At 44.4% G+C, this 27,330-nt stretch overlaps 2 protein-coding genes across 6 annotated transcripts; one reads left to right on the top strand and one right to left on the bottom strand.

The window, feature by feature from the left end:
- Positions 1-14: 14 nt before the first annotated feature.
- On the bottom strand, positions 15-18,324 carry LOC27208139 (breast carcinoma-amplified sequence 3 homolog). 2 transcript variants are annotated; one of them, XM_039297044.2, is made up of 8 exons: positions 18,186-18,324; positions 11,821-13,018; positions 11,205-11,508; positions 10,209-11,139; positions 9,835-10,141; positions 9,518-9,768; positions 9,299-9,451; positions 15-1,613 (listed from the first exon to the last, which is right to left on the bottom strand). In XM_039297044.2, exons 2-8 carry the CDS (start codon positions 12,690-12,692, stop codon positions 1,069-1,071), a joined length of 3,363 nt encoding a protein of 1,120 aa, XP_039152978.1. In that variant the 5' UTR covers positions 12,693-13,018; positions 18,186-18,324; the 3' UTR covers positions 15-1,068. The 2 variants fall into 2 exon arrangements, with proteins under 2 accessions (XP_039152978.1, XP_039152977.1); XM_039297043.2 differs by lacking the exon at positions 15-1,613 and adding an exon at positions 1,852-6,794.
- A 1-nt stretch (position 18,325) lies between these two features.
- LOC6725719 lies at positions 18,326-26,342 on the top strand. Of its 4 annotated transcripts, none has more exons than XM_016172715.3 (8): positions 19,585-19,736; positions 20,631-21,002; positions 21,288-21,472; positions 22,736-22,915; positions 23,539-24,484; positions 24,785-25,197; positions 25,266-25,593; positions 25,659-26,342. In XM_016172715.3, exons 2-8 carry the CDS (start codon positions 20,888-20,890, stop codon positions 26,189-26,191), a joined length of 2,700 nt encoding a protein of 899 aa, XP_016038997.1. In that variant the 5' UTR covers positions 19,585-19,736; positions 20,631-20,887; the 3' UTR covers positions 26,192-26,342. The 4 variants fall into 4 exon arrangements, with proteins under 4 accessions (XP_039152980.1, XP_016038997.1, XP_016038996.1 ...); XM_016172714.3 differs by having other exon boundaries at positions 19,586-19,732; XM_039297045.2 differs by lacking the exon at positions 19,585-19,736 and adding an exon at positions 19,905-19,926.
- Positions 26,343-27,330: the final 988 nt, after the last annotated feature.

Here is a 27,330-nt window from a genome sequence, read left to right as displayed (position 1 = left end):
ATTATGGACTTTACGTTAATGTTTATTGCGCGATTTATTTATTTTTTTTTTTTTTGTATTTGTTTTGGAATGAATTCTCGTTTCCGCATCGAAGAATTATTAACAAGACTGTGAATGCTGAAGGCAGAATATTCAGGACTCGGAATCAGTTAACTATTTTCAGTGCATCTCACAAAATTTGGTAAGGAAAATCCGTAAAAATAAATCATTAGTCACTAAACGCAGAGTGAATTCTCGAACTGGACTTCATTGGTTCACAATAGAAAAGTATATAAAACTAAATTCCTACTTAATTATGGTATAAAATAAGAGTTGGAAAAATAAGCGAATTTTGGGCTTAAAGGAGCTCTTCTTTAGTCTAGGGTAAGTAGATGCAGCTATTATTATGCTATTACATAATTCATATTTTGTGGTTCATTGTGGTTGCTTTATGCGCCTTTCGATCTCTGAATACATACATATATTTATTAATATATATATATTTAATAATGTACTGTATTTCGCCTCTCGCTCGCTCTACGCTCCTCAATTCATTTCCTTTCATAACGTTTCACTTTGTTTTTGTTAAATTTTATTTTAAATATCACGGCATTCAGCTGAGGTCTGATCTGATCTATTTCTTATGCTTATATATCTTTTCACACGATTTTGTTTTCACTTTTATTGCATTGGCATTTCACATTTTAGTTCTCTCGGGGAAAGTACGTATTCTTCTCTTTCGTAGAAATCAAAAAACAGAATCAATCAGAATCAAAAAAAAAAAAATAATAGGAAGTATAATGGCTACAGAAACGCTGCCGGATATATCGACTATCGACTACTTGGACTAAACAAAACAAGCAAAAAATTAAACTACGTTAGCTCGTCGGAGACACAGATACAGATACAAATACCGAGGCAGATGCAGTTGCAGATGCATATGCAGTTACAGAGAATACAGGGTGTAGCCAACGGCACCAAAAGCTTCGTCTAGGAATCCTCGCCAGCGTGCGCACTAAAGAGCTGGGCGCACATACGTCGCATCTGGTGGAGCTGGCCACCCAACAGGCCCGCCCTCTGCACTAACTCTCACAAATTCCGCCTGCCCAGTGGGCGATCCTCCCGCTCATCCTCATCCGGCTCCGGCTCCTCATCCAGCTCCTCCTCCTCCTCCTCCTCCTCGTCGTCGTCCGCCTCGTAGCGATTGGCGCCCCTTCCATGCGCCTGTGCCTGCGCCACTCCAGTGCCATGCGCACTCTCGCTGAAGTGCATCAGATTGGTGTCCATCAGGCCGTTGGTCAGGCTAAGCGGCGGCGACGATTGCGATGGCGGTCCCTCCAGGGAGAGGCGACTGTTGGTGCTGATGCTGCTCATGCTCAGCTGGTCGTCGAACACCTCGATGTTCACCACCGTCGACAGTTCGCCGTGATCGCCGTACGAATGCCGAATGGGATAGTCTCCGGCATCGGTGACCTCCGCTTTCTGGACCTTGTTGCTGCTCGGGATCGCATTGGGATTGGTATTGGTATTGGGATTGGGATTCGGGTTGTCTTTGGTTGGGATTATGTTGTTGTTGATGTTATTGTTGTTGTTCAGAGCCAAGCCATCCAGCTGATCCGTGGTAAAATAGTTGCCTACAAAAAATACATACAATGCACATAAGTTTATGATTTTTCATTTTTGAATGTATCTAAAGAATACGCAGCATAAGAAATTAGTTATAAAAACATCTAAAAATTAATCTTTTTAAGATTTCAAATCTAAAAAAGGTTTGTCATGCATTTATATTAACTGAAAGTCCTGGAAATTTTTTCCAAATCGCTGCTAAAATCATAAGTTTCCGATTCCCAATAACAACACTTGATGGCCACATTTGTTGTTTTAACTAAAATTGCATTTATTTAATCATACATCATTTAATTAAATTAAATTTTAGTGTTTAGCGATTTCCTTGCCTCCTTTTTTCATCCATCTCTCAAACGTAAATCATAAATACTGCGAGTTAGATGTAATTTTTATACGATATACATATATTTATATACAGAAAACAATTGATTTCCTCACTTTTTACAATCTTTTCAAGAAACAGAACATATTACGAAATTAAAACGAAATAAAAACAAAACAGAGACCATTTCAAATAAAATGAATAAATTAACAAACAAAAAAAAAATAGGATTTAAAAAAGAGACCTTGAGTTTGGGAGGATCTATATGAAACTTGAACGAGTATGGAGAAAACTTAACGAAAGCAAAGCCTAGAAAACGAGTTTAAACAATTGTGACATTGGACAATTAGTATTATAATCCACATAGTTTAGTCATTAGTCGCTTTGCAGTAGTTCTTACACGCAGTTGGCTTCTTGGGCAGGAAAATGTAGTTTTGTTTGGGGGAAAAGTCGTTCGTTCTATTGAATACCACCCATTTATGGGTCTGAATATTACTATTTAACCATTAAATTCCAACTGTGTGTCCTGCAAGCTTTAGCTGCATGTGTGTGTGTGTGTGTGTGTTAGCTAAGGGGCAGGATATCAATTTTACAAATTTCGATTTCCACACTGAGTGGATTTTCGGGCGCCTTTTATGTACAATTTGAGAGCATTAATTAGTTTGTTTTTACTTTTAGGCCTTTTTCAATATATTATATATATATGTATGTATATATATATGTGTGTGTCTGGTTTATATATATATATATATATTGTTATACTTTTAATTTCTAGAGATGTATAGCTAACAATATAACTTTGCACTTAAAAATCGGTTAGTATTTAAATATTTTTGTCGCTTTTCCTTAATTCTTTTATGTTTTTTGTCTAAACGAGTAGCTACAGTCGTTTTGTTTTTCTTTTTTGTTTATGTTTCGTTTCGCTTTAAATTATGCATTATAACTAACTTGTTGTTTTTCTTTTCGATAAATCACAATTTTTTTGCAGAGTTTTGTGTTTTGTTTTGTTTTTTGTTGGTTTTCTTTTTGTTTCGCGTTTACTGAAATGATATACTTTTCTTGCACTCAGCTACAAATCTAAGAATCTAGAGTCATCATCATGTCGTGGTTGCCATCTCCATCTCATGTTTATAGTTTGCGAATCTCTTGTGTGGAGCTCACAGTAGTGACCTCCTGCACTCGTTTGCTTGGCGTCCATTGCTCTTCTACTTGGCTCTGGTTCTGCCCACCGGCTGCTCAACTTCCTCCTGCTTCAGCATGGGATTGGGCTGAAAAATGGCTGTGCCTGGCTCCTCCGATGGTGGTGGATGATCCGGTGGCGGCGGCTGCAGCGGCTGTTGCGCCTGCTGCTGCTGCTGTTGTTGGAGCGCATGGGCAGTGGGTGCTCCATCCTGTCGATTGGCGGCGTACAGATGCCACAGCACCACCAGGCTAAAGACGCACAGCAAACAGATCGCTAATTCTTATCTCTTCCGGCGCTTCGTCTTCTTCTTTGTGGCACTCGGTGGGCTGGCCACGCCTACGGCCAATCCCACAGAGGTAACGCCACCGGCAGCGGGCAGAGATGCAGTTGTAGCGGCACCCGTGGTCGAGCTTCCAGCACCGACTGCAGCGCCCGGCGAATGGGATTGCAGGCCAATGCCCAGACCGAGGCCCGTAGGATCTGGATGTACCGTCGTCTCCACACTGCTCTCCTCCGCCGAGGATGTGGACGAGGAGGTGGCCGCCTCGATGGCCGCTATCAGATTGATCTTGTGCTCCAGCTTCTTGGTCTTCAGCTTGTGCGGTGCGGCATTGGTTGTGCTGGAGGAGCCGTACACCACATTATCATCGGATGTGGTGGCCGGCACCGGTCCCTCGCTGTCCGTTGTAGTGGCATTGGTGGCCACTCCACTGCTGCCAAAGTGCAGCAGATCCTCGGGCAGTGATTGCTCCGGCTCCGTCTCGGGCTCCTCCTCGACTCCCTCATCGTCGTCGGGCATGGCCCTGACTGGTATATCCGGCACGTCCAGCTGGGAATCGCACATGCTGATGCTGATCAGGGGACGCAGCTCCTCGTCGTCCGGTTCCCGCTCCCTTTGCTGCTGCTGCTGCTGCAGTTGGAGCTGCTTCAGTCGCTTGTGCTTCTTGCTCAGCTTCTTTACGGGTTCCTCCATGACGACAATCTCCTCAGATCCGGATGAGTTATTCGATGTAGAGGTGGATTTCTGCAGGACCATCGTATCCAGGGTAATGTATACCGGTTCCGGTGTAGTTACCACCTCAGGCTGCACCTCTGCCTCCGTTTCCCGGATACGTTCCTGTTCATTTTCATAGTGCAGGGAACCGCACAAGGCGAGGATCAAATTCTGTTCGGTGAAACCACGTGGCGGTGGGGAAATCTTCCGCGGTATGGATGCTGTCTCCTGCAACGGACTTTCAAAGTTGATTAGACTGACAGTTTCCTTTTTCGAGTCCTCCTTAACCTCCAGGGGTTCGAGAGCAGGAAGAGGTGGCAAGGCCTCCAGTGGCTTTAAGCCGCTCAAGAAGTCCTCAAAGGTGTCGTTCACCTCTTTGGGGGGAGTAGTCAGTCCAGGCAGCAGTTTTTCATCCCGCTTCGTCTCCGGACTCGCTTTAGTGGGTTTCTTGCCAAGACTGGGATAGTCCTGAACCGCAGGCAGTTTGGGTGGAGCATCCTCGACGACTCGCCTCCATGGATTGCTAACGGTTGCCGAGATGAGGAGCTTTTCGCTTTCTAGGGACTTCTCCTTCTCCTTGACCTTGTCTTTCTCCTTCTTCTCCTTGAGTTTAACCTCCTTTTCCTTCTCCTTGAGCTGTTCTTCCTTTTCCTTTAGCTTTGCTTCTTTTTCCAGGTCTTTAAGCTTTTCAGCCCTCTCTTTCTCTTTTAGCTTCTCCTCCCTTTCCTTTTCTCGTTGTCTCTCTTCCGTTTCCTTTTTGAGCTTCTCTTCCCGTTCTTTCTCCTTGAGCTTCTCTTGCCTTTCCTTTTCCTTGAGCTTTTCTTCTCTCTCCTTTTCCTCCTTCTCCTTTTTCTTGAGCAGCTCTTCCTTCTCCTTGAGCTTTTCTTCCTTTTCTTTCTTTAGCTTTTCTTCTCGTTCCTTCTCCTTGATCTTTTCAGCTCGCTCCCTCTCCTTGTTTTTCTCTTCTCGTTCCTTTTCCTTCATTTTTTCTTCACGCTCTTTTCGGAGCTTTTCTTCTTTCTCATTCTCCTTCTCTACCCTTAGCTTCTCCTTGAGTTTTTCCTCCCTCTCCTTTTCCTTGATCTTTTCCTCCCTTAGCTTTTCTTCTCGTTGCTTCTCCTTAGCCTTTTCTTCGCGCTCTTTTTCCTTGATCCTTTCTTCTCGTTCCTTTTCCTTAAGCTTCTCCTCCTTTAGTTTTTCCTCTCTTTGCTTCTCCTTGATCTTTTCTTCTTTCAACTTCTCCTCTCGTTCCTTCTCCTTGATCTTCTCTTCCTTAAGCTTTTCCTCTCGTTCCATCCTAAGGTTCTCTTCTCTTTCCTTCTGTTTAAGCCTTTCTTCTTTTTCTTTCTCCTGAAGCTTGGCTTCCCGTTCTTTCTCCTTTAGCTTCAGCTCCTTCTCCTTGGCTTTTTCCTTCTCCTTGTCGATTGTCATGGTTGCTACTGCATCTCCTGGTTTTTGCTTCTTCTTGTTGTCTTTAGATATTGTTTTGGGTGGCTCCTCCTCGAGCTCTTCTATCTCTTCATCTTCGTCTTGCTCCGCATCCGGCGCACTCATCTCCACGTGCAAACTTAATCCCTGGGCACTGGCACTGCTCACCATAACGGCCGCAATGCTGCTTTTGTTGGCTAGCAGACTATCTGCATGATCAGACTCTGCATCCGAATCCTCCTTGTTGGTGGTTTCCTTGACCACCGGTAAAGCCCTCTCTTCGTTTTCCTCTTTCTCGACAGAAACCTTCTTCTCGTCCAGATTCGTCTGCTCTGGCTTCTTTTCGCTGACTTTTGCGCTGGTCTTTTGCTTGTTATTCTTGGCCTTCTTCGCTGATTTGGCGAGTGTGATGGTGGTGGTGGCCTCATCCTCGGACGTTCCACTACCACTCTTCTGGCTGGCAGTTTTATTGTTGTTGCTGTTGCCCTTGGGCTTGTTGAGATTTGAAAGCTCTGCGAATTTCTGCGCCTGTGCCGCATCCTCGGCGGCAGCCAGGGATCTTAGGGTTTTCTGTTGTTGTTGTTGCTGCTGCTGCTGCTGCTGTGCCTTGTGCGATTGCTTCTGGGACTTTTGCTTCTCCTTCTGGACAAGCACCTCGTCCACCTCCTTGGCAATCACCGGTACAACCAACTTATTGACCAACACAACGGGCGGTTGGCAACTGGCCTGTTCGCGTTCCAGTTCCGATGCTGTCGCTTCTTCCGTCTGCTGATCCTTTTGAAGGAGCTTTTGTCTCTCAGCCGGATCACTGCAAAAGATGGCCACCACTGGCCGGAACAGAGCCTCATCGCAATTCTCATGGATGACCGTATCCTCGGCGGCCAGTTGGCCGACCACCTCGTCCAGCATATCCGTCTGCAGTTCACCGGAGATGCCAGCATTTAGATCCGTCACAGTGCCCAGCGGATTGACCATTTTCTCCACACGCGAATAGCTACAGATGTTGGGAAGTACGGATGCCAGAGCTGAAATGGAGTCCATTGAGTGCAAATGCGTCTCTGCATCTGGATGCTGATCCTCCACCACCTCGTCCAGATCATTGAGACTCTCGTGCTCGGCGAGTGCATCGTAATAGCAGGCATTATCACAATTCGAGGAAGCACTTCCTCCGGCGCCGGCAGCCAGGAGATCCGCTGAAGCTGGCGAGGCACCGGTAGCCAGGTGATCGCCACACGGGGGAGCTGCCTGATCAACAGTTGCAGCTGGAGGCGGGTCAACAACGTTGGGGCACAGGACACAGAACACAGAGCGGAGAAAAAAGAGAAATAGAAGAGAAAACAAATTATGAGAAAAGCGCAGTTTTGTTCGTACAAGAAACAAAAAACAAAAAGCCAAAGGCGAATTTTGATACTGATTTCGATACTGATTCGAAGTTTTGAAAATGTTTAATTGGAAAATACATTTCAGCGTCTGTTTGATCTACATATTTTGTAACATTTAAGCTAAGCTTGTAATGCATTATTGGCAGTAGGCGCGATTAAAACTTGTTTTTCTCGAGCAGTTGATCGATTGAAAAGGAAGCGGAAAACACTCAAAACAAAAAAGGAAAAATCGAACGTGAAACAGAAAAATATATAAATTTGTAAAGATATATATTTGTATTGGGCAACTAAAAAATGAAAAACGAAAATAAATTTTTAACTGTCTTTTTTTTTTTGTTTGTTTGTTTTGTTTTAGTGTGAAAACGAAAATAATTTAAAAATAAAGTTAAGAAAATAGCGTGACATTGAATTTGGGGAAGTAATAACGAAACTGGAAATAGTTTAATCGTGAATTTTGAATTGCGTTTTCGAAATTTTTATGACTTTGGCTTTTTATTAAGAGATTCATGTAGATTAATGTGCTCTTTCCTCTCAACCGTTCTCTCTCTCTCTCTCCCCTTGCTTTCTCCCTCTTTCCATCTCACTCGCCCCCAATCACTCTAATGCTTTCTCACTCGCACGTGCAATGAAACTTTCGGTTCACAATTTTTCTTTTCTTCTTTTTTTTAAGGAACACAAATTTTTAAGTGCATCAAACGAATCACAAGAGACAAGGGACGAAAAATAGTCGCCCATAAGTGGAGTGAAGCAGTAGAAAAGGAAGGGGAAGCAGCAGAGTACAATGGTGAAAATGCATGTGATAAAAAATGCAGACGTGTGATGAAAAGTTAGGAATCAATGTGCAGTTATGAAGAAACGCCATAGTCGAATGCTCGACTATCTGTTACCCGTTGCATTGGTAATAAATTGGAAAATAAATGTACTTTTTCGAAAAACTCGCGGAAAAGAGCGTCATCTGTCGGTATTTTTAAGAAGTTTATACCAACAGACAATTATGCAGAAGGACAAGCGAAAAAAGATACGGACAGAACAGAATAGAATCTCTTTGTAACTTTTACTTTACGGGTAAAATTACAAAAAATGGAAAGTGAATGGATAGTGTAGCTTGTAAAAAAGTGTGTTGAAAAAACTTTTGTGGTGAGTAAAATTTTAAAAATAAAGCTTGCAACTGAAAAAAGATTAATGGGGAAATGAAGTGTGGAAAAGTAAAATAGGATCAGAAGTCTGTGGTGGAGAAGAAGAAAATGGAAATACTGTGCTGCTTTGTGTTGAGAAAAGCGTTCAAATTTTCATTAGGAAAATCAGACAAGATCGAGGATATATAACTCCATACATTCCACCCGATCCGTCCGACCAAATTCCAAGGGGTTAAGTGCTCGACAGGATTAACAGCGACCAATGGGGCAAAAGTAGATGTGTATATAACGTGTTGCAGAAGAATTCTTTTTGGGGGTATGGTTTTGTGGGTTTATATTTTCGTTTAGATAGTGGACACTGCTGTGGCAAAAATGTTGTTAGCTTAAATTTAGTTGTCAATAAAATAGAAATAGATTAATTTTAGTGGTATCTCATTTTAGGGCTAGACAAAAACACCAAAGATAAGTTCATTAATAATTTGGTTAAGTGAGTTTTGTTTCCGGCTAGAAAAATAAAGTTTCAACAACTAAAGTTTAAAAAAATTACCAACACACTTACACCACAAAAACACTCCAATACACACACTCATATATACACACACACAGATAAAGGGGGGAAATGTGAATGGATGGAGAATGAGGAGAAAGCTTGGTGAAATGAGTTTGAAGTAGAGTAAAAGGAACATGCAAAGGTGAGAGGTGGGAGGGATGGCTATAACATCATCATTATCAGCATCATATCATCAAAGTTTATCATCATTATCAACAACCAACAACCAATGCCAATTTCGTGGTGTTTCATAATCAAGATCAAAATACAGCTTTTTTTTGTTTTGTTCTTATGTTTGACCACCAAAAATATTTTGAATTAAACATTTTCATTTTGAAAGCGTTCGAAATAAAATACGTAAATATATATATATATATATATAAATTGATAAATATATGTGTTTCCAAAACAAAAATGTAAATACAAATCAAAAATCGAAAATGTAGAAAGAGAACATAAAACGTTTGTATAGAACGTAAACAATCAATAAACAGATTTGTGAAGACATCGAGAATCGGCAAATGATCAACGAGGATGCCTTTGATTCCGGGAGCTAACCCGCTTCAATGATCCCGTCCAGAAGCACACAAGCAAGTTAATTCCCGGAATCAGCAGCTAACATTCGAATAGTCTTGCACAACATGCGTAAATCTTGTGTACATCTATCCAGGACGATATAGGATTTGCCTGCCACTTACCGGTAGTCTCACGTCGAGCTGCTGCCGTTGATGGCGATTCTCGCATGGCATCCGCCAAATCCTCCTTCAGGCGTGTATCGCCGTGTCCATAATCCGAATCCAAGTGACCATGTCGGAAGCGATCCATCAACTTGGGACTCTGCTCAATGCTGCCTGTTTCGTTCATGAATATATAAGAGTTCGTACATTGGTACGTTGAGAGAAGATTTCACCACTTACTGTACGACCCGGATTCGATGAGAACCGGTACACCGGCACCGCTGCGTCCTGTGACCGCCGAACTGCCAATACCAGCTCCTCCCACCGATGTGGCTGCACTTAGGGGCATATTGAGCGGACTGGACCGATCCTTGCCTCCCACCGTACCCAATCCCAAGGCAGATGAAGCCGCCGTCGAGGGCAACGTGGTGGTCGTCGTCTTGGTCACGCCAATTTCCACAGCCTCTGCATCGACGTGGTTCAGATTGGAACTGTAAAAGGATGGACATATACGGATAAGATTTTACTCAACATATTACGCTCTAACTATATCTCACCCGCTGGGCGTATTGTAGTTCTTGAAGACGAACTGCGGCCCCATCCACAGCCGGCGGTGGGGACCAGCGTGCGTGATGATCTCCACCTGGGCCAACCAGCTTTCGGTTCGCTCGTCCTGATCGTCGAATTGATGGGCGCTGTCCAACAGCAGGCTGGCATGGCGATCCTTAATCAGCCAATTGTCCAGCCCCAGTGGTGGTGCGATTTCTTGAGATCCATCCTTGCGCCGTCCCAGATTCCACTGGGCGCGGGCCTCAACCTCCAGCTCGATGGGCGTGTCATCACAAATCTTCTCTTTGGCAACATCTGCAATGGATAAGATGATTGTGTGCCATACAGTAGATGCTACGTAAAAGCTAAATGAGTGACTCACGTGAGGCTAGCTTCGTGTCCAGATCGTACTGGATGAGCGCCCCGTGGCCGGCCATCACGAAGAGCGAGTCCACCGCCTTGCGCTGGACACGATGCGGCTGCTCTCGCGTCGCCATTGGTGGCTCCAGCAGCCAGGAGCGCGACTTGGCGAAGATGGAGCAGACACTCAGTGGTTTGCCGCTATCGTCTGACAGCGAGGAGAGGCGTTGTCGCTGCCGTTGGCTATTGCTGCCTACACCAACACCGACTCCATGACCGCCGGAACTAACGCCAGAGCCCATCACTCCACCGCCGCCCACTCCACCGCCCAGACCCGCCGATCCTGGCGGTGATCCTAGAGTGAAGGGCTGGCGCAGCTGGGCCAGCGGCTGCACCACCGAAGGCCGCGGATACGGCGGCAAAGTGGGATTATGATACGGCTGCAGTGACTGCACGAACGTCGTGCTCTCCGAGTGCGAGATCGGCGAACTGGAGCGTCCATCGGCTCCGAGGCCGGCGCTCCGGTGGAAGCGGGACAGCTTATTGACCACATGCAGCGAGGTGTGCGTGCGTACGCCCATGGCGCCGCCGTAGGGCGTGATTGGGAAGACGTGGGTGGTGCCGCGCAACGTGGACACGGCAGCCCAGCGCGAGTCCAGCGAGAAGGCAATGTGCTGCACCTTGGCGCTAGTGTCGCCGCGATGTAGCACGTACAGGTGGTGCACGGCAGCCAGGCTTGGACCGACAGGATGCGGTTGTACGCGAAACACGTGGAAATCATGACCGCGTCGATCGGCGGTGAGAAGCAGCATACCGGAGCTGTCGAACTCCATGGCCACCAGAGCCTCGCTGTGGGCCACAAAGTGAGCAACGATGGGATCGCCGCCGCCCTGTGAGCCAGCTGTGGAGCTCAACGGAGTACCCGACGTGGGGCTGTAGTCCTTCACCGGATGCTGCCAATCAAAAATATGATTAGTTATGCATCGAGTATGGAACCTATTAATATTCATTTACGCACCTTCACATCGATGATGGTGACCACACCGGACTGCTTGGCATCCGGACCGCCGCTGGCCGAGTCGAAGCTGCTGCTTTTGGAGCTGGCTCCGCTGCCGGCGGTGGTGCCCGTTAGGCCGGCGGCCACCTGTTCCCCAAACTCTCGCAGTCCCTTGCTCAGGGATTTGGCCGCATTGAGAACAGTGGCCGTGTAGCTGGGAACGCCCTCGCCATCGCATCCGCCGCCGCTGCGCTTGGAGTGGAGTAGTTTATGCTCCGCATACGCCAGCCAGCGCGGTCCCAGAGCAATGGGATTGGGGTTGATCCTGCCAAGAAAGACAATCAATCAATTAGACAAGTTCACGTCAGTAACACAAGCGGTGAATATTTTCAACTAAGTCTAACTATCATCACTTTTGAACCCAATTATACTAAAACTAAGAGTCACTATCAAAGTTAATGGACCATCTAAAATGATCCACTGTCACCGTGTAATGAAAATTAGGTCCATTAGATCCTCATTATCATTAATCATTATCACATTCAGTTAATGTGATATGATTAGGCGTTATAATTAACTTATATTTCAACTAATTTATTATGTGGATTCTTTTAAACGTGGAATAAAGTTCACTTACCCCGGACTGGGATAGCAGGTGGTAATAGTGAGACGGTCCTCCAGTGTCCTGGCATCAAAGACGGCTATCCGTTCGTGGAACGTGATGACCACCGCCGATCGATTGGCCTGGATGTCCAGCACGGCGTTTTTGAACTTGATCGTCTTCACCTGGACACCCGTTTTCAGGGACATGAAGTTTACGGCACTGAATTGGGCAGCGGCCGACATGCCGATGCCACCGACACCTCCAACCGATCCGCCAACTGTTGTGACTCCTCCGCTGCCGCCACCCAGACCCAATCCCGAGCTGCCAGCCAGTAGACCACTGGCCGCTGCACTGCCTCCGTCGACGAACGCCACCAGGGGACGCTTCTCGGCAAACGCATCGACCGGCTCATCCGCGCGACCATTCTCATCCAGAGCTACAGCCGTGGCCGGCGTGGGCAGCACACGAAGCGCAGTGACGACGCCGTGACGCCAGGATAGCACCTCGACCGCCTCGCCGTTGGCTGGTATGGCCCACACTTGGACGCCCAGACCGTAGCCGAGAATCAGCAGTAGTGGTGGCGCTGCATTTCCCTCCAGTTCCCAGTCATCACCGAAACGTGGATCGCTTACATCCGCACACGTTTCGAAACGGGCCCAGGTGATCGTGTCCTTGGGATCTTGCACCGGCTGATTGGCCAGCGTCACATCGTTGATGAAACCAATGGCCGAGTCAAGGATCGATCGATCCGACACTGTTTGCGGAGGTACAATGGCCGGCACGGCGGCACCCGATTTGCTGCCACCGGCAGAGCCGGAGCCCAAGCCAGTACCGGATCCGGAGCCCAATCCAATGCCGGAACCGACCACGCCAGAGGGATGACGGCGTGGCGAGTCCGCGGACATGATGCAGCGGCTGCTGGGGGGGATGGCCGGTGGTGACTGCTGACCGCCGGAATTGCTCCTCTTCTAGCTGCTACCACAGCTGTTGCCAATGATGCAGTGCCTCCACACTGGAGGTCAATGGGCAGCGTCCGGCTGGGGGTGGCAGATGGTGGATGGCTGATGGCAGTGGGTGGCGGGTGGCAGCCTCGCTCGCTAGCTTCTCTCGCCTACTCTCTTTCTCTCTTGTTTGCCTTCTATGGAGACACTGCGTCTGATCGGTTGCTTCTTTTGCCCAGCTGTTTCGCTCTCTCTTTGTCTCTCTCTCTCTTTTGCTCTCTTGTTGTCAACTGCAAATAGAAAGCAAAGACAATAAATAAACAAATTGAACAATCTCTCACATTCATCTGTCCCACTCTCTTTAGGGTGAACCCAAACGACCTTTGGTCGAGTTTTCGAAACATGAACTGTGCACCAATAGTTTAAAGATCTTATGTTGATAGTCTGCCCAACCTTTTGTTCGCTTTTGCGAGTCATTATTATTCGTATAAGTGGGTTGACTCATCGCTAAGTACAATTACAGCAAAACAACCTAAAATGCACAAAAAACAGGTTGCACAAACAAGCGATACCAGAAAGTAACTTGATTAATCATTAAAAAATACCTTTACGCCCAGTTAACGTATTAAACATTGGTTGAACAAAGCAATATTTTAAGTATGCAGTATTTGCAGTCAAGCTATGTATGTTAAAAATACGTCCGAAGATATTTGAACTTCTGATTTTCCGCCGAAAAATAATGTTTTTTTCCGGCAATATTTTAAATATTGGTATAAATGTGAACTGTAATATCCCGTTGAACTCGTAATTAAATTTGTAATTATTTGGCATCTAAATTTGGAAATTTTATTTTTTTCGAATTTTTTGCAAAATTTTATGATGTTACCCCTTATCAAAATCGAAAATTCACAAAAAATTTAATTTTTCTAAATCCTTTCAAAAATGTTAGGGGTCGTTAGCATTGGTATTTTGCTGCATAAAAATGGTATTCTTTCAACTTTATGTCGATTTTTAGAAAAGTTATGATGAAAATACAGAATTTTGACCAAAAATCGTAATTTATACACACATCGTTGAACTCGGGAATTTAATTTCCCAATCGACTGGCATTCAAATTCGAAAATCTTAGTTTTATGCAATTTTTCGCAAATTTTGATGATGTTACCTTACCTTACAAAAAATTCGAGAATTTACACAAAAACTAGTTTTTTAGCATTCACCCAAAAATTACGTGTCGTTACCATTGGTAACCATTGGTCACCATTGGCGAGCTCGTTCCGAAATAAGCTCCCTAAAAATGACAACACTACGTATGCGTGATATAAAATGTATGATTGAACATTGAGTTAAGGTCCACCCTAATGCGCACATTTCATAGTTTCTTTTGGTCATTCCATTTCGTTCCGTTTCCCTTTGTCTCAATCAAAGTGCTTTAATCTTTGGACAGTGCCACCCCCCACCCACTGCACCCAATTCCCCGTCCCCTCTTCACTCTCTTGTTACCAATTTATTAGCGCATTACGTGTATTTCTTCGCTGCGCTTTGTTTTTACTTAAATTTAGCTTTTTGGCTTTTTGTGCCCATCTCCTCCACGTTTGTCAATTTCAATTCCATGGGTGCAAATTGTGTGCAATAAAGCAGCAACAAAATACGCTTACATATGGCAAGTATCGAAAAAATAAATATACAGCGCAAAAAAATAAAACAAAATTTGTAAACACGTAAGAAAAGAAAAGCAAGCTTCAAAGCACAACAACAAGCCTCAAAGTCACGAAGAAATCTTTAGCCATTTGCTTTAGCTTTTAGCTTCTAGTTTGGGTTTTCTGCTCCTTTTCACCTCAAATTCGCCAGCAAAACGCAATATGCAAACCACAAAGAAGCTCGCAATGAGCTTGTTCTTCTCTCCGTTTCGTTTTCCCTTCTTGTTGGAAATAACCGTTTAAGCCAAGCCTAAGATCTCTTCTCCATTTCCCATTTTCCAAATGTCCAGGAAAGGAAAACACATTAACCCTTGTGAGCCTGCGTAGAAAATCATTTCTCTTTTATCTTTACTTTTTATTTCCAAGCAGTTTTAAGCTTCGCAGCTAATTTAATCATCTTATTATAATTTTAAAAAATTTGTCTTTAACTCTTAAACCATTTCGCAGATTCAATTACCATTTAACCCATTCCAAGGACGTTGGGTGAACGATCCCTATCGATGATGACTGATCAAATAAAATGCATAATGAATATATGCAGTTGGCAAAACTTTTCCACGTGTGGTGGCAATTGATTAAACGGGTATTTCGCCACATATAGATAGAAATGAGGTAATTACCACAGCTATATGCGTCTATAGTATTCCGTATTGGAATTAACAAATGATAAGGCACGAAGTCGTGTTGTAAAGGCGTAATGATTCAATTAAACGCTTGTTAAAATTGCGAAATACCAGTGAGGAATTTCGAGAGATGGGGCACACATTGCTCTAGAGCACTTGAAATTCCCAAACGAAATTCCAATTTCAGGACCAAGGGGGTGGTGGTGGGTTCAAAGGGGAACCAAGGGTTAAGCTCCCCCACAGAATCGGGAGAGTGGAAGGAGTGCAGCTGCATCACTGCATTCCTCAATTGGCTTGGCACACGCGCAACACAAACAACAACAAAAACAATAACTGCAATAGGAACGTGCAATGTCACACAAACCTAAAAGCGACATACTAGCGAGCGAAAGAGAGACAATCGACCACCCCCTCGCTGTTTCTCGCTCGCTTCCACACACACACGACGACCATAAGTAACGCATTTGTCTTTGTTTAGCAATAGGCATCCAAACGGCATTAATTCGCAGAAAGAGTGAAGAGTGAGGGAGCTAGAGACAGACCCCTCAATGTTGATACAGTCAAACTTCCGAAACAAAGGCAGCATCAAAAATGTAGGTCAGCAAAATAGTAATTTCATATATGGATTTGTATATCTGTACTCAATATTTATTTTGAGTTCCAAGATCGTTGCTTTTTGTTTAATCATTTAAATCATGTTGCAAACTATATTTTATATAAGAACGATTGTTCAGATTATTTGATGTGCTTTTGAGCATGTTGCATTTCCTATCTTGACTTGCCAGGTTGTTTGGTTAACTGAGATTCTTTATATGGAGGTAAGACTGCACCTGGCCTCGAATTAGTTTACACGCATCCTTGACACTCGATCAATTCCAGAGCAAGTTCAAACGGGAACTCGGCCTACGCATAAACGAGTGTCAGGCCCAATGCAATTCCATCGTACCGCTGAAATGCAAAGAGAGACATGATTTTTTTTTTGCATTGGAAGCCCCATTGTTTATGCTGCTCAGTGCCAAAAGCCACTTGACAAAATCTCAGCAAGTCTTTCGCTTTCCTTTTACAATTGGCTAAGAACATACAACGACAGCTCTCTCGCACACAACTGCAGTTCGCGAACAGGTCCCTGCAGTCTCACTATTCATCGCCTCTCAAAAACATCACACACCGACACACCGTTTAGATATTAGACAACTAATTTCACCAGTTCTAATAATTAAACGTGTTTTTAGGCTATGAGCAATTTTGAGCTGAGAAATACCTGTTTTAAATTATACAAAGAAATATCTATCTCCTGGTTACTATTCTATTTTGGAGTGCTTATTCTCCCGAGTTCTACATACGTATGTACATATGTACATAGCAACTTTATAAAGTATTTGTGAAACAGATTTTTTTTTTAATAGCACAAGTTCATCAACCCACACACAGCTGATTATTTTTACTTGATTACGACGGGCGAAATAATTCCTATTGATGCAGATTAACGTAAAATACATATGTACATATGCATACGTATATCAGTCACACACGCCCCCATATACACCTCACCAGATGATAAGGCACATGGGCTTCCGTCCACGTCCCTCAACCTTTGGCAGTCCTTGGATGCGAACAAAGGAACCTCTTGGTCTAGAGCAGATAAAACTAGCCCATAGGCCATACTAGCACAGTAAAATCCCTTCAAGATGAACAGTTTAAAGCAAAGATATTTTTATGACAATTAAAAAATAATAAGGCAAATACAGAGCCAATATTTTATTACATAGTTTTTGATTTCAGTGCATTTTTCGTTTACTGTCAGTAAAATTACTGTCAATTAAAATTAGAAATTTCAAAAGTAAGTAATACTGTAGTGCTGACAGGCGGAATGCAATTTTCGCTTTTACTTTGTTTTGTTTCTCTACTTCTGTGTTTCTGCTTATTTTCAATGGCACCCACCCACTCGGACAAACATTGGGCGATTTTTTGGCAAACATTTCTATTAGGTAAAATCACAGATGGGACCAGGGGGAAAGTGGGGTGCAAACAGTGATGAAGCGGAATGAAGAAGAGCAGCGGTGGTGGCAATTGAAAAATGTCACTTTTAATGTGCGTTTTAAATTTTGTAAATGAAGCCAAAACAATTTGTGCCATCCAAATATTTTTGTTATTCTTTGATTACACGACAGCATTTTGCTGTTCTTGCTTTTGCCCTCGAATTCAGCTGGAAAACAAAGAGGCAAAAGCAGAGCAATTATCAAAATATATACAGAAGTCGAAAAGTGAGTGGGACAGAGAGAGATGGCGAAGAAGAGAGCCGAAAACGAAAACAAACCTCTAACACACAGCCAGTTGCACTTGAATGCACACACAAACGCATTTTTCAGCAACTCAGCTGCAACGAAATTTTGTTGCTGTCCTCTCTTTTGCAGCTAAGCTCTTTATTTCTCTCTCAATCTCTCTCTCTCTCTCTCTTTGCCTTGCAGCGTCGCACAGTGGAACATAAAAATGAACACATATTGTATTTGAAGTAAAAGTTTTAGTGCAATGAGATTGTAGATTGAAAAGAAAACTGTGCCAAGTTAAGAAGTAAAATATAGTATTTGTCCTTGTCAAACAAATTATGGTAAATAGCTTTCTATTTTCTATGACAGGTTTCTCACTTTTAGCGCACTGTGCCCAAATGTGTTCCACTATCAGTCCGTTTCGATTCCACTGCTTTGTTGTTGGCCGTCTAATGCGCACATAAACACACATACATATACGTGGGTGAGTGTATCTGTGTGATTTTTTTTCCTTCATTGTTTGTGTTTTGAAATATTGTTTTTTTTTCGCGTCACAGCCAAAACAAAATTTCCACTACTTTTGACATTTAAATAACAGCAAATACTTGGTGGTACAATTTCTGCTCTCTCCTTCTCTTTCCACTGCTTCGCTTCCCCATTTATTTCGCTCTATTCTTGGCTCTTTGTTTGCACAACTTACACGTCTGTGATTTCGACAGAGCAACAATAAACAAATAGTTGCATAAATAGAGGATTTGATTTTTCATATCCGTACACATATATAAACGATTTTCTTTCCTTTTCGTTTTCAATTTTTTTTTTGCGCGTCAAACAAAAACAACTAGAAGAAGAAGAGGAAGAACTTACCACTTGCGTTGTTGTTGCTGTTCGCTGGTTGAATCAGCAGCAGCTGAAACACAACAACACTGCCACTCGTTTCGCTCGTTCCACTTTTCTCACACGTTCCGCAGAGCGCGCGCAAAAACAACAACACAAACAAAAATCATATGTTTCAGCTGCTCGCTCTCCTACTCTTTCTCACTTGGTCTCTCTTTCTCGCTTTAGGTTTTGTTGTTGATTTCCTTTATGGTGTGTGCTTTTCGTCAGTTGTTGCTGTTGTTGTTCTTGGTTCTTGTTTAGAGCTCCTCTTTATTATTATCTTCGGTTGTTGCAGGCGGCAGCAGCAGCAACAAAATCTCCAATTGCGTCTTGCTCTTTCTCTCTCTTTCGCTCCGTCTCCCCCTTATGTTGTGTTTATGTGCTTCTTATTATTATGATTTGCCACGCCCTCCAACTGTTGTTGCTTAATATTGGGCGTCTACTAATTATTACAAGCTTTTTCGAGACGCGCAGCAAATTCTCAACTGCGGAGCTCGAGTTTTGTTTGAAAAAAACTGAACTATTTTTTTGTATGTTTCTTCTTCGTCTTCCTCTGCCGCTGCCGCCGTCGACGCAGAGCCCTATTGCTGGCTCACTCCCACTCGCGTTCACAAACTCACGCACACGCACCAATACAGACACAACGACTGCGCTGCGTCGTACGTTTTACTTAAGTTTCCTTTTCGTCGTTTTTCGTTTATGATTTTGTTATTGTTATCGTTGTTGTTGTTGCTGCTGCTGTTGCTTACTGCCAATGCTGTTGTTTTTGCTGCACAAAAAGTAACTGCGACATTAAATCTGCAAAACGTTCGCCTTGTTTTCGTACTCTCCCGTTAACTTATATATATAGGTCTATATATATATATGTATATATCGATTAAGAGACGATTTATGCGTCGCAACAGAAAAAAAATAAAATAACCAAGAGAGACTGCTGCCAGAACGAAAGGGAAAAGAACTAGTACTAGCTGGTCTGACTGCTGGCGAGCGTTTGCCTTTATTCGTGCAATATCTTTAGCGGACACTTAGTATTATTAATTGTTATTATTTTGGTTGCTGCGCTGTTTCTGTCTCTGTTTTTTGTCTCGCTCTTTTGGTTTCTGGGTGCTATGCCAGTGTGACCGTGGCAGTCGTAACATGAAATACCAAATTATACAATGCAACACTCCGAGTGTGACCAGTGTGATTATTCTAGTTGCCGTCAATTAATTTAAAATATTACCAAAACAGCTTGATATGAATAGCTAACGTCTTTTTAACTATAAAATCAAAACACCATATGCTCCGAAAAAAACGTATACTTTCAAGATCGAATTGTTGAATAATTATTTTAATTAGTATTTTTTTCATTTTCAAATTTGAGCTTTTGTAGTATTATTTAGTATATAATTGCCCTAGGCCGGAACCGATTATTGAATTCAGACCACCGCCATTTGGCAACACTGTCGCTGCATTAGCGGCAAAAAAAATTAATTTGGCCATTTACGTTGGCGTAAAGTTCTGTCGCACAACAATTATAAAGCTCGACCAGCTGGGTTGGTAAGCGTTCATGATCGCTCCCGTTCGCCGCAGCATTCCTCTAATCCTGTCCAGCGGCATATTTTTGCACAACAGCCACATGGCGCATTAAGTTTGTTGTTTTTCGAAATTCGCAAAATGTGTGTTTATTTGCGGTTGTGCTTACGTGTGTGGGTGTGTGTGCGTGTTGGGTTGTGTTTTGGTATCCAGAGTGAGTTCATCCAATTGGGAAAAATGGAAAGGAAATGAAGAAAGTGTTATATGTTAAAAATAATATATTTGGGTCAAATCTGTGGATGCATGTGTGTGCGTGGGTGTGATTGTATATAAGGCACATTCGTTTTTTTTTTCCTTGATTTCCTTTCGCCTTACTTTCGTTTTCTTTGCGCCGTCTTGTTTTGCTGCTCCGCATGTTTGTTGTTGCTGCTGCACGCGCTTCTTCTGCCGGCGCAACTAATTCGATTTATTTATAAAACGTAGATTTATACATGTTTAAATATTCTGCTCTAAACAAATGCAAAATAAAAGCATCTATCTATTCGCGCGCCCGCGCGTATATGTTTGTGTGTGTGACCTTCGTGCAATTTTCCAATTGGAAGAGGGGAAGAGAATGAAGCAGCGGCGAAGGAGAGGATGGAAGCCGGAGAGCGAGGTCCTGCGATAATGCAATCAGATCGCCTGTGCATGCGTGTATGTGTGTGTGTGGGGGGGTATTTTCCCAGCTTTAATTCAATTTCCACGAGCAACAAGCACTTACGGTTTTAAAACAATTACACACGGGCACTTTTACAGTTTGAAAGCTTTGTAATCAGGCAATTTACCTTCTCCTTCCTTACCCAGCTCCTCCATATTTATTTGTTTTTGTTTTTTTATGGTGTGTGTTTTTTAACTTTTATATTGCTATTTCTTTTGCAGCACAAGAACGGCGGAGGTGGCGGCAGAGAGAAAAGAGTGAAAAACAAACCAAAAGACACGGCAAATCAGTCTAGTCAACAAAAGCAGACCAAATGAGCACGCACTTCGGGACTAACGAGCAGCACAAACTAAGCCAAAAATAAAGCTAAAGATAAAAGAGAGGCAGAGGCATCACACACACACACACACACACACGCACACGAACACTAGCACAAGCCATTACACTGAGCGAAACCGCATCGCAAATCGGCTTCAAGATGCGGGTAGTGGCCATGGTCAGTGGCGGCAAGGACAGCTGCTACAACATGATGCAGTGCGTCGCCGAGGGTCACGAAATCGTCGCCCTGGCCAATCTGCATCCCAAGGACAGAGGTGAGTCCACAACGATCACTTGGTCTTTAGTTTAAAGGATATAGAAAACGTACCACATCGTACCACTTTATCCCAACGTAAATATCGTACATACCCTGTATCCCCTTTCAATCATGATTGAGTTCTGAAGAAGGAAGGTATGCTTTCAATTTGGATTCTTGTGACAAACAGATTCCAGCAGTGCCATTTTGGTGTATTCCTATTTGCACTATCACTTACCACCGATACGCCTTATTTGATCTCTTGCCGCTGTGCGTCTCCTCATCATGCATCTTCAATTTCCAGACGAACTGGACAGCTTCATGTACCAGACGGTCGGCCACATGGGCATCGAGATACTGGCCAGCGCCATGGGATTGCCACTGTACCGGCGCGAAACCAAGGGCAAGAGCACCCAGACCGGCAAGCAGTACGTGCCCACCGATGACGACGAGGTCGAGGATCTATACAGTCTGCTGGAGACATGCAAGGTGATTGATTGCTTAATGATTGGCCGGCACCAAACTCAAACTCAAACCCCAATCCCGAACCCCTTACCCAAACACTGATTAATATGGGTGATAAGAAAAGTGGGGAGAAATCGACTGCAATTGCTGTGTTGATACTCTTGTTTTGCTAAGCCCTTCAAGTTCGGTATATAATACATAATTGATTTTCAATATATATATACTTATATGTATGACCTTCAGTGGGTTTGGATTACATACACCGACAAAACTAGCTACAGACAGTATCAAAACTATATTCGCAAGAAAATGAGCTTGGGATTTCCTTTTGGATCTTTACGAGCTTGAAATATATTATATATTAGTGGGAAACATTTTGTTTACTGTACGTAATAGTTTATAATTTTCGTTCGTGAGCCTATCAGAGATCTGCGATTTGGTTCGTCTATCCGCGCTTGTTGTGCCATGTCCTTGGGCTCCTGGTCGTGCCCACTCATCCGCGTTGCAGCGCATCAATCAACTGCAGCCCAGATTGCAACTGCAACCGCAAACCACTTGGTAATTGGGTGGGCGCAATCGCATTTAAATATTCACATACTCGGTATATGTATATGTACATCCATCCATTCGCGATGGGAAGGCGCCGGTGGGTCGGTGGGTCGATGGGTAATCTTATCGCGATGCCCAACCAATCGAGACGGGACGAACCGAACTGTTGCCGTGCACGTGAACCATTCCACCGGGTTAAATAAGGCAAAAAAAAAGAATAAAATAAAAAAACTCAAAATAGTGATACAAAAAGTATTAAGACCGCAGAAACCAAAACAATAACAACGCAAACCAGGAGTATTATAATATATAATCATACAATTTGCTTTTGTTGATGGTGTTTACAGTTTGGCAGGCCTCATTGGCATTATAGTATTATTAACCGACCCATCAGTATCAGTATCGCCTGCACTCACAGTGTAATTACATTTTTGCATTCGCTTGGCTGTTATCGTGCATTACAATTTGATCAGCTTTGAGCTGATAGGAAATTAATTGCATTGAAAATGTGTCGTATATAGGAACTTATAATTCACTGAGAATTTATTGATTATGACGATGACTTTAAGATCAACTAGCAAGTAGGGTTTTTGGGCAGCTCATTTTCCAATAATATATTTATTGCCCCAAGCTCATTAATTGTTTATTCAACCAACTCCTCGCCCTATACGCACTTGTACCATTTATATTTATCTGCTTTTCCGCTCGATATATACTCATTCTGCATTCAATTCACAGCACGAACTGCAGGTGGATGCGGTGGCCGTGGGCGCCATCCTCTCCGATTACCAACGCGTGCGTGTGGAGAACGTGTGCAGTCGCCTGAACCTGATATCCCTGGCCTATCTGTGGAGGAGAGATCAGACTGAATTGCTGCAGGAGATGATCGACTGCCAGGTGCACGCCATCATCATCAAGGTACGAACGAAGGAATCCACCAGCACGTTGAGATATCCAAAAAAGAAATGAAGAGAAAGAGTTAAGGAACAACTTCGATGTTGGGCAGATTTAAAAGGGTTGTACTTAGGATGATGGACTCACATGACATAATCGCTTGTGGGTTTCATAATCGTATCCAATCCACGCTAGCTGTAGTTCCTCAGCTGAGTTGTCATTTGTGCTAAATTTAGCCCATGTAAACAGAACGCTCGACGACTTGCTCAGCTGAAAATGAGCTATTTCACCTGGATGCTGCCACTCCAACTGCCATATGCAGCAATTGTAAATAAACTAAATAATTTACTGTTTTGTTTGCCCATCAATTTGAATCTTCAACATGTGTATTGTACGCAAATGAACAACATAGTAAATTGCGAGCTAAAAGAGATGATATGCCACATTTCCATTTGCGAACGATGGAGGTTTTGAATGAAGAAGTCATAGTAAATAATGAAAAGTAGTAGTTCCTAGAGTTCATATGCTGAAAGTAAACCTAGCTAGCATTGGGAATCTGCCCACCATCGAAGGTGTTCCTTGTGTCGCAATATTACCCCGCTTAACCATCCATGGCGCCTCCATCTCCCCCGATATCCCGGACACAGGTGGCTGCCCTGGGCCTCGTGCCGGATCGTCACCTGGGCAAGTCGCTGCGCGAGATGCAGCCGCACCTGCTGAAGATGCGCGACAAGTACGGACTGAATGTGTGCGGCGAGGGTGGCGAGTATGAGACATTCACCCTGGACTGCCCGCTCTTCCGGCAGCGCATCGTTGTCGAGGACATCCAGACGATCATCAGCAGTGCCGATCCCATCTGCCCGGTGGGCTACATCAATTTCACCAAACTGACGCTGCAGCCAAAGGAGGCGGCGGGCGCGGCCAGCAGCGGCGGCAACGAGGTGGTGTTCGTGAAGCGTTCACTCGACTATATTAGCGATCTGAACGAATCGACGTACAGCGACCTCAGCGATCCGGATTTCAGCGAAACGGAGCTGGAACTGATCGAAAAGGAGACCAGGCTGCGCGAATCGCTTAGCCAAAGTGAGCTGATATCGCGCAGTAACTCCTTTGGTCGCCATCTGGCCGCCACCGCCTCCTCGCCGATACCCATTGTCACGAAGAGCGCCAGCGTCGACGAGCCCACAGCGGCGGCGGCGCCGATACTGGGCGGAGTTGGAGGACCGCCAATCTGTTCCACCTCAGCCTGTGCGTCCATGCTGCTGACCACCACCGCCGACGGCCTGAGCAGCCTGGCCAGCTCACAGAGCCAGGGCGGTGGCCATGGGCTCGGCAGCAGCACGGCCGCCGTGTGCGGCTCGCTGTCGCTGGCCATCTCCTCGCTTGGGCTCAGCGCCAATACCTGCTGTCATCCGGGCGGAGCTGGAGGAGGAGTTGGAATTGGAGTAGGAGCAGGTGCAGGAGCAGCAGCACCTTCGGCCACCACACAACCGCCCAGTCCGCTGAAGTACGAGCGGGAATTCCGTCCACTGGCCAACGAGGCCAGAGCGGCCATCAATGCCAAGGGCTGGATGTGGCTGGCGGGCATACAGGGTATCCAAAGAGTCTCTATTGCATCTCTATGCTATCACTTTCAATGGGCACGGTGGCCACTTGATCTTTGTAGACTAACCCATTTCGAATTTGTTACTAACGTGTCTAATAATCAATTTTGATGTTGACAAATTGCGTAGTTAAATTAGACTAAAACTAAAACTATTTAAAAATGTCTAACCAGAGTAGAAGTAAATTAACACTAGAACACTGCGAGTAAATTTTTCAAGTGGCCATCGCGCTTGACATTTATATCCACTGCAAAATCGATTGCTAATGATTTGCTTAATTCCTCGACAGGCTCCGGAACGGAGGGCATTGAGCAGGGCATGCAGCAGGCATTGGACACGCTGCGCGATTTGTGCCAGTCCAAGGGCTACGATCTGCAGGATCTGTGCTATGTCACGCTATATGTCCGCTCGATCGGCGAGTATTCCTTGCTGAATCGTGTCTACCATCGCGCCTTCGACTTCCACAATCCACCGACGCGCGTCTGTGTCGAGTGTCCGCTGCCCGATGGCTGCCATGTGGTGATGGAGGCCATTGCCTACCGCCAGCCGGTGGCCGGAACGATATCCAGTGCCGAGGAGCGTGATCGCGAGGGCGAGGAGACTGCGGCGGCGCTGCTCAACGGGCGACGGAACACGATGCATGTGCAGGGCATCTCGCACTGGGCGCCGGCCAACATTGGTCCATATAGCCAGTCCACCAGGGTGAGATTTACAGATCCAAGGATCCCAATGGCTATATTCAATCACTAATCACTCGCGTATCTTTAAAGATTGGCGACATTACGTATATCTCAGGCCAGATCGCCCTCGTACCCGGCAGCATGACAATCATCGAGGGCGGCATCCGACCGCAGTGCAAGCTCACGTTGCGCCACATCAGCCGGATTGCGAAGGCGATGAACGCCCACGGCCAGCTGCGTGATGTGGTGCACGGCATCTGCTTTGTGACCCATCCAGCCTTCATTGGCGAGGCGCGTCGCCAGTGGGAGCGTCGCACCACCAATGCCATCATGGACTATATAGTGCTGCCGGCACTGCCGCGTGAGGCACTCGTCGAATGGCAGGTGTGGGCGCATACGCACAACGATCGATTCGATTGTAAGGCACACACATTATAGATCACGAAAACATATCCTTATTTTTTTCACTATTTTGCTTTACAGATGAGGAGACTGGCTGTTCGGTGGGCGACTACACCATCTCGATACGTCGACGCTGGAACTACGAGAACAATTGTGCGGCCATCGTTTGCTATGTGTCAACCGGCCTGGCCTCGTCCACCACCCAACTGACGCAGCTGAGCGACGACATTCTAGGGAATCACTGCCGTCTGGCGCAAGCGGTTAGTGCCGAACACCTGGACGAAATCTTTACGTACGTGGTTAATCGTCTGCTCAAGGACTATCCGCTGGCCAAGAAGCAGGCGCAGCAACCGACAAATTCGGGAACTCCACCGGCCACGCCCACGCAACCGGGCGGTGCTGGCGGAGATCAGCAGCAGCCAGTGCCGTCGATCCACCTGAAATTGTTCTATCAAGTGAATGCCGCACCGGCAACGGATCTGCTGCTACAGGCGCTGCACGATTTCCGACTCAAGTGCCAGGATACGGCCGCCATTGTCTACACAGTGTTGCCGGCCTGCAGCCTGCACAACTTCAGTACGTTCCTGTCCATTTGCGGGGTGAGGCACGAGTAGGAGCCGCACGCAGAAACTTGAAGGATCATGATGATGATGATGATGATGCTGATGATGAGGATGATATGGAGGAAAATGATGAAACAATTTGCTGCCACCGCACCAAGCAGAACACAGAATATATATATACACCACTATATATACACAGATATATGTAGAATGGGTCTTTTTTTTTTGGTTTGACAATGGCAAAGGGTAATCTTTGGATAATTCCAAGCCAGTTGGCTTTCTCACATGATATGGGTCACAAAATACTACATTTAATTCGAAAAGCTTCCATGTTTGATCAACATTTCGACATTACTTTTAAAGTAAGCAGTTGTTAGTTGTCTGTTGTAAATAATTGAGGCCAACTGCCGGCAGGTATTGTCCACAGATTACTCCATGGTTCCACACTCTTTCAGTAACACCAGCTTGCCCTTTGTTGATATTGTTAACTAGCAGGCGAGGCGATTCTAAGATCGCAAAGATGCATCCATAGAATAAATCACTTCGTGTCGCAGTTTCGGACCAAAAAACTCTCACACAATGGTAACCAAAAAAAAAAGGAAAAAAAAAAAAACTAAGAACACACTTAAAACGGATCTATGCAACTCAAGTGTTTCAGCAACTCGCGATGGAAAACCAAGCATACAAATTCAATTTAAAGCAACTTTATATATTATATACGAAGAAAGCAAACCATTTTTGTGCACTCTATTGCCGAAAAGAAAGAAGAAAACTGTAACTATACTCTTATACAAACTATTAACTATTAATCGTTTTTCGATGTGCTTTTCTTTATGCTCCGACTTTTTATATACACATATACATATATATATGTATATACGTATAAAAACCTTAGCGATTTTAGTTCACTTTTCATCACAAATAGCCACAAACACATTTGACCAAACAAAACAAAAACACGACAGCATGTAAAGCAATTAATGTTTATATGTCGTAAGCTTTAAATATTGTGGAGAGCAGATGATGTGGCCCATTCTTCGACCACGTCGACCATTATTTTCATTATCCATAATCCAATTTTAGCAAATTTGCCATAGAGAAACTAGATTGTATCAATTCTTTTTTTTTATTTTTTGTATAATTTTTTTGAATAGATATGAAAATTACCGAATAGAGATTATTGAATGTAT

The sequence above is a fragment of the Drosophila simulans genome, chromosome X (genome assembly GCF_016746395.2).
Source record: "Drosophila simulans strain w501 chromosome X, Prin_Dsim_3.1, whole genome shotgun sequence".
Classification (NCBI taxonomy): domain Eukaryota; kingdom Metazoa; phylum Arthropoda; class Insecta; order Diptera; family Drosophilidae; genus Drosophila; species Drosophila simulans.
This window is presented reverse-complemented; position numbering and strand designations above follow the sequence as displayed.